The sequence below is a fragment of the Thermobia domestica genome, chromosome 1, assembly GCF_964235325.1.
Source record: "Thermobia domestica chromosome 1, izTheDome1.hap1.1, whole genome shotgun sequence".
Lineage (NCBI taxonomy): Eukaryota > Metazoa > Arthropoda > Insecta > Zygentoma > Lepismatidae > Thermobia > Thermobia domestica.
This window is the reverse complement of record NC_137454.1, coordinates 198,249,371-198,262,021: the sequence shown is the minus strand read 5'-3', so window position 1 is coordinate 198,262,021 and position 12,651 is coordinate 198,249,371. Positions and strand designations below refer to the sequence as shown.

Genomic DNA, 12,651 nt, shown 5'->3' with positions numbered 1-12,651 from the left:
GAATGAGGTGGATGAAGACAAAAAATGCAAGGATTGTGAAAGTCTGATGGAGAGACTTTGTGCAAAGTTTTCTGCCAGCAGTGTTGATGAGAAAGTCCAAATATTAATCCTTGTCCCTGAATCATGGAGTATCCAAGACACAGTGTCTTATTTCAATACCACTGTGTATTTAGCAAAAAAAAGCAAGGAAAATATTACAAAATATCACGAAATTTTGAGGTAAGAACCGTGAGACGCTTGAAATTTGCTTTATAGAATAGAACAGAAGTAAAATTTCAAAATGGCGGCCAGATTTTCAAAATGGTGGCCATCCACGCTATAGGGCGGTTTTCGGGTTTTCGACTTGAAATTTTATGAATAGAAGCATGAGACATATACAATTTACTGTGCGTACCATTAAAGTGGAGCAATGTCAACTTTCAAAATGGCGGTCGATTTTTAAAATGGCGGCCATCTACACTCCAGGTCGTAATTTTCAATACTTTGACTTGAAATTTTGAGAATAGAAGCAAAAGACATATAAAATTTGGTGTATCTAACAATCAAGTGATCCAATGTACAGTTTCAAAATGGCGGCAAACTTTTTCAAAATGGCGGCCATCCACTCTATACGGCGCAATTTTTGAAATTCACGTGAGGCACCTGGTCATTAGACCCACTAGTAATAGTAACGTGGGTATGTGTGATGGGGAGTGAGTGAGCGAGAATGTCATTGCAATTGACTTCCTTCAATATTTATGATATCCTTCCGTATTCATAAAATAATGTTTCAATATATTAATTTTTGCACGCTACGCGTTCATCTCAACCAAGCCAAATGTAACCAATGTAGTAAACATTCCAACAAAATGCAACATTTATATAGTTAATAACATGTTAATGTTAAATGTTAATAACGTGCCATAAGTCGTGTCCCTGCATTATAATTTCTTACTGACAAACCACAAAAAACACCCTTTTCATTTTTGCACTATTGAACATACATATTTAGGTGAATCTGAGGTAAAAATGTGGAGGTTGTGTTTTCAGTGATTTAGCAGATATGATTTTTTACAAAAATCACATATAAATCATACAAATTGTGTTTCAGAGTTTGTATCTCTTTTCTATGAACCACTTTTTCTGATTCAACAGTAGTTCTGAACAGTAGAGACTATTAGCTTTAATTTGACACCAGAAACACTTCAATTGGCCGAAAAATAAGGAAGTTACAGAATTTTTAATATTACGTGTCGATTTTTCCGCGGCAGAAGTCTCGGAAAATGCCAGATTTTCATTTATTTTTCTTGAGGTCCGTTTAGGAGATAAAAATCTGCAAATATTCCTGTGGTCATTTCTCATGGGTATCTTCCCAAAGAAAAAATATGAAGAAAATCCATGACATAAGGGCAAATGGCATTGGTTCATTTCACATGGAATGAGCCCACTTTACACGGTAGGATATCGATGATACGATTTTAGCTACGATAAATGCTTCCGTCTAAAACTAGCCTAAACAATCCAATTCAAGAGCATTCAATAGACAATCAGCGCTCGAGTTGAATGCAGGAAAATACCAAACAAGTATGATGGTGTCGTGAGACAGAGCGGCAGTTGTTGAATAAATATCTTTTCATTCATCTTTTTCATAACTATCTGATATTCCAAGTGTGCATTATAATTATAAACAAAAGCTAATATCTGCTCCGGAAGATATGTTAGTATTTTTTGTTGATAATATACACGTTTTATATAGTTATAGTGCTTGCATCCTCATAACTATTGTTAAATTTTGAGGCAATGAGAAGTATAAGTATTAATTTGAGAATTTAATATACAAGAATACCGGGTGTAGATTAAGAAAGAAGAGTCCATTAAATAAAAAAGTATATAACTGGCTTTTCTTGATTTAATAAGATGCTTTGTAGTATTATGATGATATTAAATAATTGCGTACAGATTGAGAATATGCTCGCAAACTGTAGTACTCTGGAAATTATTACGTTATCCTATTGTAATCTAATTATTTTATCACGAAATCCTTACGTAGTATTTCAGAAGTTATTTCTTAATTTAGAGGTTGGTTTCATGCGTGCAGATTAATTTTAGGAGTGCTTTCCCGTAAGGTATAAATGTGCATCCTGACATACGCCACATATTAAAAGTGAAAACACTAAAATGATTTCATACTTGTAACATTAAACTTCTAAACATAAAATACTGGTTTCTTACATTATACAGGCATGCTCCGACACTGGAAAATATTACGGTATCTCAGACAATTTTCCTTCATACGCACTCTCACATTTTAACAGTGAAATAACTATTCGTTTGACGGTTTATTCTTAACCAGTACCAAATATGGAATAGGTTTGTAAAGAAAGTCTGATACAAATATGGGCGGTAAGTCCAGTACCTGAAAAATAATATCATTTCATCATTTGGTTTTCTGTGTCTTGAGCCTTTTCTATAAACAGTCTTCGATGCCGTAGCATAAATAACATCAAAAGGCAATAATTGCCTCGTGATACACACAATTTTAGGAAACAGTTCGATATGTTCTTGTTGAGTGTGATTCTGTCATCAGCACGCCATTTGAAGAATCAGATTTTTAAAAAAGCTTAGTGTAGGGAAAGATTTTATACGTAAGCAGCTCTTTACTCTTTTAACATCAGCTAACCTAACTCACATTTAATGTAAAAGGGGCAAACTACTTAGTGAAAATTCAATGCGTTTGCTGCAAAATCAATTGACCTGTTTTCTAAATTATTTAATATAATCTATTAAATTAATAATGCCTGCAGAATTTAGGAAATATATGCTAATATTAGGCCTATGGCTATTCATGCACAGGTCTGAACTGAATCAGTACGCAGTTTCTCTTTCATTTGTTTTCAGAGTTACAGAGTCACTTCTTTTGGACTGCCATCTATCAACAAGTTATAAAACATGATTCAATACCTCTATGATCGTGTAAAAGTTGTTTCAAGTCTATTCGAGACACTTGTTTAAGTGTCTTGAACAATACTCCTATGAACGTGTAAATTTGAGGTATTCAGTGGTCTTGTTCAAGCTTTCTTGGATCGTCTACAAGCAGCATAAGAACTCTATCTATAATACCTATAATCCAACGAGATTTTCCGTTGCCTTGACGCAAACTGTTATGGGATGTACCCCAAGGAGTGGTTATAATTAAGGCCCGGATTTTTATGTAGTATAAAGTACCGAAATATGTACATAAATATGTAACAAAAATCAATGAAATATGTAAGAAATATGTTAAAAATATGAAAATATGTGAAAATATTTTTTCGTGTTTATTTTGTGCCCGTGCTATTTTCTTAGCTCATAAATATACTGTAACATATTTATGTGATAAAAGCTTAACAAGTGTAAATAACTTCCTACAGATACGTACAAATTTTCAGGAGAAACAAATGAAAATGTGTATCAAGAAAGTAAAAAATCACATTATTGAACATATAAACATAAAAAAATATTTATTTAAACAAAAGGCACTTACTTTTGGGACGAACAATGAACCACTAAATAATTCTACGCAATGGAAAAACTTTGTCACTAACTTGTCACTCGTACGTTAAAATTTTCACTAAGAACAAATAAAATTGTCTCGTGGAGAAATGAAAATCACATTATTGAATATCAAAAGAGAAAAAAAATATATTTAAGAGAAAGAACGCTTACCTTTGGAACTTTCAAATTTATAACTGTGCGTTTGAAAACTTCACTAACTTTTGATAGATACGTTCAAGCTTTAACAAGGAACAAATAGTCTTTGTAAACACATTATTAAAAAAAGCACCACTAGTAGATGTTGCACATACAAAAAAAGGTGAGAAAGCTAGCCAACTGTGTACGTTTTAGTTTGTTTTGTCGGCACACATCCGAGTGGCGTCTGCTTGCAAAGGCGATAAGCACAAAAATCCTTATATTTTTTTCTTTCCTTATATATAAAATACAAATCTTTTTCTTTTCTTCAGAATTGGAAGCGATAACTGACGACGTTTCTTTGCATATTGTTGAGTGTACGATTTGTTTTAACGCAGCTTTCCCGCAATGCAAATCGGTTGAACAAAGTGAGAGAAAAAAATACAGAAAAATAAATAAAGTACTTTTTTAGTTATTGTTCCATGTATAGGCATATCTTTATTTGCGTATTATTTAAAGAAAATTAGCGAAAAAGGAGGAAGGAAACTGAATTTATGTAAAAATATGTATAGTAAACGGAAAATATGTAACAGACTTCAAAATGTGTAAAAATATGTAACGTGATTTTGGTTTATATGGCTCCTTACTTCGTAATTTGCGAACATTTCATATTTTCACCAGCGTACATACAAAGGAAAAAATTTGTAATAACATAAAAATCCGGGCCTTAGTTATAATATGGCTGATATGTATCCGCCTTATGCAGAGTCGTTTTGACGTAGAATTAAGGTCATAATAAAAGCCTGACTACTGGAGGAAACATATGTTAGTCGAACTCTTTAGTATGGCACTAATCAAGCGTCAGAACGACTCTGCATAAGGCCCCAAATGTTCATATTTTATATTATCTTCCCTGATAACGACGTTGAACTTCAATCGATTCAATAAGGGTTTCGCGATAGCAGGGGAAAAGCCATTTACTGATTTTAGTATTTACATAATACACACAATTAGGCTTATTCAGAGTCGTTCTGAAGTGTGTTTAGTGCCATACTAAAGAGATCGACTAACATATGTTTCCTGCAGTAGTCAAGCCTTTAGAATGACGCTAATCATGTGTCAAAACGACTCTGCATAAGGTGGAATGCATTTATATAACGATTAAACCCAATTTCAGTTTCATAAGTTTGTTCCACGTATTTCGCCCCTAATTCCTATTTTAAATACCAATTACTTATTCTTTTATTTTTATTTAATTTTTGCGAAAATTTCACCAAGTACAAATCCCAACTATAATGGCAAATAATTTGGAAACATGAAGTTTCTACAAGGAATTTCTTCATCTGGATTTTAAGAAAATCAAGATCTATCTCCATTCAAAATTTGCTCAATATCAAATGAGTTCTGTAGATCGCGTATGATCACGTATTGATTTTTACAAGAAAAAATAAAATTAAGAAAGCAAATAGGCAACAGGCATGAACGAACGATTATGTTGTTGCTTCATAACAAGGAAATAAATCGGAAACACCAGCATTGTCCACTTCTGGAAACTCCTGTTTGCTTTATAGTCGTATCTTACTTTCTGAATAACTTTGGATTTGCATCAGCCGATTCTAAACGATGAATCATATCAAGTGTTTGATAGTTCTACTTCCAGAAATCACTTTTGGTTTTATGATCATATGATCCCGGAAACTAAAATTCAACTAATAACTAAAAATTGTCAACCCGGAAGCAGGCCCGTAGCCAGCCCCAAAATTTAGGGGGGGGCCAACCCAATCATATTATACTTCATCACCATATTATAGTTCATTTGCAAGGCTACCGTGAAACTTTTAGGGGGCCAGCCAAAGTTTTTTGGGGGAACGCCCCCTAGCCCCCCCAGTGGATACGGGCCTGCCCGGAAGTTTACTAATATTGATGCCAGCTGTCCTTCGGATACAACCCGAGTAACCAAAAATTGTCGGCCCAAAGTTGCATTCTGGTTGAGTTGATTTTTCGTATATGCAACAACTTTGGGACACACATTTTATGCTATTCAAAACTATTGATTTCAACCAAGAATTTTCACTTTTAATTATACTACTACTATTGAGCAGCTCAGGCGAGCATAATGATAGACTATATTTTTTCTATCTTTCAAGTAAAGTGTAAAAGAAGGTAAACTATTCAAATGTAATTCTATGCAATAACATGCAGCCAGTATAACAAACAAGCTTCCCTTCCCATCTGTAGGTACACTCCGAAACTAAAATACCCACATACTCTTCTGTGGTTTGACCACAATCCATTCCACCTAATTACTCAATTTCGCTGGAAGTGGCATTTATCATTATGTTCTCCCGAGCTGCTTAATTTATGGTTGTTAATTTTGTTGAATTTAACAAAGCAGCATTCACCAAACGACTAAAGTTTCTTTTTTTGTCGTTAAGGGGGTAGACTACTAAATATTTTTAAAAGCTAACAATTTTTCTTTTGTCCGTTTTTCATAAGTGAAAGGAGATAATGAAATGTAACTTACCACAATAATAGATAATGTTATTTTACACCCAAAAATACGAATCGGAAGAATTTTCAGTGTTGCTATCCACAGAAATTACAGTGTGACCAGAATTTGAATTACCCAAAAATTTAGGTTAAGGCAGCAACTAGAAAAATGAACTTAACGGTAACTAATGACTTATCATGTTGTCTTTGTTTCTTGTTAACTACTTTTTAAATAGTATTTATTTTGTAATAACTTATTTATTTTATAATGACATGACTACACATTCAAATGCAAACGTACAAGGTGTCAAAAAGCCCTACATAGAGCAGACATGTTAAACTCGTTGCCTGTGGGCCACACGCGGCTCTTGACATATTTTTCTGCAGCCTTCGGTTCACCCCAAGAAAATAACAAAGAGTACATAATTTAATTATTTACGATATTGTAATGATTGTTTATGTTCAAGAGATGGGTGCCGTCTATCACTTTCGTGATTCTTCGAGTAACATAAGCGCAGTTCTGCATAACACTCTCACTTATAAAAATGAACAAGTATCCTGCGAGATCTACGTTAATATACATTCATCTTACCTCTGTTCTGAAAGTCACTAATGGAAGGAGCATGTCTCCAAATATCAGAAAGTCATTGCAGGAAAAAATGTCAGGTGTCGAAAACACACAATAAGCACGCAATAAGTTCCTTATGTTCCTCCAATTTTCAAACTACTACAGTATTAGGTAAGATTTTATTTATTTATTTACTTATTTGTTTTTTAAATGCGTAATTAAGTATGAAAATGGCTTATTTCCCATGTCTGGTGTAGATGAATGGAATAATAATAAACTTACTAGCACTGCACCTTTGTAATTTATCATGTGCACCTGTTAAGCCGCGCTTGGAACCGCAGGTAGAACAAAGAATCAGAGCTCAGTAGAAGAAAATTACCATTTTCAACGGGCTCGCGTTTCGTAATTTCAATGGCAGTCGGCCTCATTATTACCGATTGAGATTTATGTTCGTTTAATAGAACTGCTGTAGACCTACTAATCGCTGTTTCTTATATCGCAGTTTTTCCATTGTCATATGCATAAAATTTCTTGTTCAAGAGTTTCTCATTTTCTTGGTTTCATGTTTCAGAAACCAATAAGAAGGATGGAGGAAAATTATGATTGTCTACGGCCATTCCTCACAGAAAATGTTTTGAACAGTTTATCTACCAATGTCAAGGAACGGTTCCGGAAAATGCACGAAACATATGTTATGTTTCAGAGCCTAAGTAAGTAAAATTATTATTTTAGCAGCGAGGACTCTAGATTGTTTGATGTAAAATGTTACTTAATAGTCGACTTCTGGCGAGATATTTTCAGATGTTACCCCTGAAGTTTACCAGGCATTTGTAGTAAAGAAATGGTGGAGAGACGTACAGTGAGTTAGAAAAATTTCATGTATCGGAAAAGAGCCATGAAGACAAGCAAGAATGAATTCCAAAACAGTTACTAACTTATGAGTGCCAACTCTGGAAAAAATAAAAAAATAAAAAAAAAAAAAACGCGGCACCCCCTCAAAATTCCCTATGATATAGAACTAAGTGTAAAGTATCTCTGCTTGGACCCATCCATAGGAAGGAAATGTACTATCGCGAACAAAAGTGCATTAGCACCTGTATTCTGCATATCCTTAGTACATTCACTAATAAGCTTAATAGATACATTGTGCTATAAATGAGAAACTGAAATCAGCATTGATCATTTTATTGTATTTATCAGTAACTGCCTTCTTTAAAATTATCGAAACCTATGAACAAAACTATATTAATCTGTGCGTGACAATTTTGGATTTGGAAAATGAAATTTATTCTTTAAACTTATACTTCAACCACAGGAAACTGTTTCAACAAGTCCTTCTTTACTCTCAATAAATAGGTATATAAAATTCCTTACAAGTAAATTTAAGATGTTTCCCTGATACAGTCCCTGTCATCTTTTTAAAACTATTTAATTTATTGATATATAACACAACAGGCACAGGCCTAATTACAGTGTTAGATAGTACATACATTATATAGAATACATAGATTAATAGAACTATTGGTAATAATTACATTCGGCTTACAGAATTAATAGACTTCTTAAAACTATTTACGTCCACTGCCAGTACGTCAAGGTTGAAATTTTCTTTAACTAACTTGTTGTAGGTTGCAAGATATGCTTAAGACATTTGTTTTCGCTGACATACAAAAAAATGTATTTTTCGAAGCAGTGCGCAATTTAGTGGATGGTATTTGCATACATATTTGTTCGTTAAGATCAGAACAGTCTATTTTGCCATGAAAAAGTGTAACAATAATAAATCAATATTTCTTCTCCTGAGTTCTAAACTTTCAAATTTAAAATTTTCAACAAGGTTAATGTAGCTTTCAAATTTCGAGTATAATTTTGTTTTCTTAAGTGTAAGAAGCTTTACAAATTTATTTTGGAAATCTTTACTGACTCGATAAATTTATCCAAGATTCTTGTACGCTTCTTTGCAAACAGTTTCAATATGTTGAATAAAGGATAATTTTGAATCAAAAATAACTCCCAAATCCCTTATAAAATCAAGTTTCTTCAGTTTTCCCCTAATATTGAATAATCATATTGAATATATTTTTCTTTCTTAGTGAATGTTAAATAACTGTATTTACGAACGTTTAATTTAAATTTATTGTTTTTACACCAAATTTCAAGATTTTCTAAGTCACTCTGAAGTTCTAAACAGTCGTGAATTGTTTTAATTCTGTTGAATATTTTAAGGTCATCAGCAAAGAGTACATTTCTAGAAAATTGAAAGCACTCAGGGAGACCATTTATCACCAAAATGAAAAGTAGAGGTCCAAGATTCGAGCCTTGATGGACTCCAAATGTTGCGTGAAAGATTCGAGATTTGTGATTTCGATATAGTACAATTTCTTTACGATTTTGAAGATAGGAAGCAAAGTATTGCAGAGTTGAGTTCGAGAAGTTAAAGGATGCTAGTTTGTTTAAAAGAATGTCATGGTCAATGACGTCAAACGCTTTAGAAAAATCAGTAAATATGACATCTACTTGTCCTTGCTTGTCAAGTTCCTTCGAAATGTAGTCTGCTATTAGTGCTAGATTTGATACAGTAGATCTACCCTTCAGAAATCCATGTTGACTGACAGACAATGCAGGTTTAACATGATCTAATATTCGCTTATGCAATATATATTCATACATTTTGGCAAACGCAGATAAAATAGAAATTGGTCAGAACTGTACAATGTAACTAGCTATTTTTGTTTTGGGTATAGGACACACAACTGACTCCTTCCATTTTTCAGTAAAGGATGATCAGGAAAGGAAAGGATGTTTTTATAGATAAATATAATATTCAGAGGTTGTAAACATATATCTGAACAGCCTTTCACAATGTACGTTGGGATCCTATCTGGGCCACTTGCTGTTTTCGATTTCAACTTCTTTATTGCTTCTTTTATTTTTATTTATTTATTTACTTTTGGATATGAGAGGAAGTGAAAATATATCGAGAAGAGCACAGGAACAATTATTTAGAGACACGCTCGATACGTCATAGTCCGCTTTTAAGGAGCCATAGACTGAACTAAAATGTTGCCCGAATGCTTTAGCTATGTTCCTATCATCATTAAGGTCGTCACCATTGTGCTATATGCGATTAGAAGACAAATGATGGGATTTATTATAATGAACGACCATAATAATTTCGAATCATTTTTTTAAAATTTATCTTCTGTGCTGCTTAAAAACTCTTTATAAGCAACAGTTATTTCTGCTTTAATTTCCCTACGCAGTTGACGGAATTGCTCGTCATGGTACTAACAAGGGAAGAGAGGGAGATTATATATCGAAGTGGAAGATGGCTTTTACACCAATCGAAAGCACTAATAACGCCTATTACGAAATTGAAATAAAAATTTTCCGAAGGCATATACTATTTGAGTTATATGAATATACAGAGTGTCCAGAAAATTCGTTTCCATCCTTAGAAATCGCAAACAGTGAACCAGATTCCAAAACAAGAAAACACATGTTTGATTGTTTTAGAAGTACAACGTATCAAAGCAAAAAGTGTTGTTCCAGGACCGCCCGCAAGGTCCCAGGAAGAGTCCAACTCAAAAATTGCAAATTGTGATGGGGTCAAGTAGCATATCGTTGGAAACCTGCTGGGAAACAAAACGAAAGAAGACGGAACAAGTCTCGACTCTCTAGAATTATCCTGAGCAAAATGGCCACCAGTCAAAATGTCAGCAAAAACGTCATTGTAAAGTCTACGGCCACCTTAAAAAAACTGAAACGGTGAGACAGATGTCAAAACAAGAAAACACATGTGTAATCATTTCAAAAGTATAATGATTGAAAGTAAAAATATTTGTCCCAGGTCCTTCATAGGGTCCCAGACGGGGTCTTACTCAAAATGTTCAAATGGCAAGGGACTCAAGAAGGATATCGTTTGAAAGCTGTTGTTAAATGAAAGCAGATGGAACAAGTCTGGACGCTCTACGATAACACTGCAAACATCTTGCTTTTTAGTTCTTCTTTCTGTAGCCGAGTTTTAGTTTATTTTCACTTTAATTCTTGTACTCAACGGAAAGGATATGCTCCTACTGTGAGATTCTGCTCTTTGAGCCCAGTAATATCTAAATAAATAAATAAATAAATAAAATAAAATAAAATTAAGAAATAAAGAAAAGAAAAGAAATAACATTTGACTTATTTGAGTATAGAACTGACTAGCTAATATATAATGTACAATAGTGGTACTTATGCTCGTTGTCTGGATTATCAAGTATAAAATGATTCAAACAAAAAATTTCTTGCACCAGAAACAGGGAATACGTGCAATCGTGTCACAATGACAAGTACCAATTGCTAAATGGAAAGCGAATGTGCTTGGAGAATCGAAATGAAGATGTACATTTTGACCGGCCACCATTTTGCACAAGATAATTTTAGAGAGTCAAGACTTGTTCCGTCTTCTTTAATTGCCCAACAGGTTTCCAACAATATGCTACTTGACCTCCCTTGCCATTTGAAAATTTTGAGTACGACCCTATCTGGGACCCTGTGGAGGACCATGGGACAAATATTTTTACTTTCAATCACTGTACTTTTGAAATGATAACACATGTGTTTTTCTGTTTTGACATCTGTCTCACCATTTCGTGTTTTTTAAGGTTGCCATAGACTTTACAATGACGTTTTTGCTGACCCTTTGACCGGTCGCCATTTTGCACAGGATAATTCTATAGAGTCGAGGCTTGTTCCATCTTCTTCCATTTTTCAAAAGGTTTCCAACGATATGCTTCTAGACCCCCTTACCATTTGCAATTTTTGAGTTGGACCCCGCCTGGGACCCTGCGGGTGGCCCTGGGACAACAATTTTTGTTTTGATACCTTGTACTTTTAAAATTATCAAACACGTGTTTTCCTGTTTTGGCATCTGGTTCACTGTTTGCAATTTCTAGGAGTGGAAACGGATTTTCTGGACACCCTGTATATTCATATAGTAGTAATTGCAGCACCTGAGGAAACATTTTGGCCCCTGGGTCCCTGCCTCAGGACCCATGGTCCCTGGCCGGGGTCAATGACCTAGGGGTACATAGGACATCCCCTCTAAATTTTGGCAGGGGTACCATGGCCCACCCTCTAAATTTTGGCAGGGGTACATAGGACCACCACCCTTAAATTTTTGGAAATTGCCAAATCTAAAAATTTGGTATGGTAGCCTAGGACCACAGTATGTACCTCTATCCGTATTGGGTGTCTATGTCGTTCCCTTACATGGGTAAAAAATTGCCAAAAAATCAAATTTCGGGGGTTTTTGACCTAATTTATCCCCTTTGATGAGGTGTTATTACCCTATATGGTTATATGGGCGTATACAGGGATCCATTCCCTTTCATAAGACATGGGTATATTAATGCACCCCTTGAAAAATTTGGGAGGGGTACCTTGGCCCACCCCTTAAATTTTGGAAATTGACCAATTTAAACATTGGGTATTATAGTACAGGACCCTAATATGCAGTGGCGTAGGGAAGGGGGGGGCCGGAGGGGCCGGGCCCCCCCCAAAGAGGTCCGACAATGTACTTTGGTACTTTGATGTTTGCAATGTTTTATATATTTTTATGCTTATATATTTTTTTGTTTGTAATTTTTCTATATGTGCCTATAACAGCACTTGGCCCCCCCCCAAACACACATCCTGGCTACGCTACTGCTAATATGTATTATGATAAATTTCGGTGGTCCACCTTGTTCCCTTCTAGGGGTACAAAATTGCCAAAATATAAACGTGAGCAATACGTAGTACCACGTGTTTGGTTTTTGGTCGATTTTATCCCCTTTGATGAGGTGTTATTATCCTATATAGTTATATGGTCATGTATAGGGGTCCATTACCTTTCATAAGATATGGGTATATTTGTGCACTCCTTTAAAAATTTGGGAGGGGTACATTGGCCCACCCCTTAA

At 34.6% G+C, this 12,651-nt stretch overlaps 1 protein-coding gene across 1 annotated transcript in view; it reads left to right on the top strand.

Moving 5' to 3' along the window:
* The window catches only part of LOC145692735 (uncharacterized), a 46,261-nt gene that overhangs the window by 15,509 nt on the left and 18,101 nt on the right, over positions 1 to 12,651 (top strand). The window contains exon 2 of the mRNA XM_081768170.1: positions 7,278 to 7,416. Coding sequence (XP_081624296.1) covers positions 7,293 to 7,416 — 124 coding nt within the window. The 5' untranslated portion in view covers positions 7,278 to 7,292. The remainder of the gene's footprint in view (positions 1 to 7,277; positions 7,417 to 12,651) is intronic.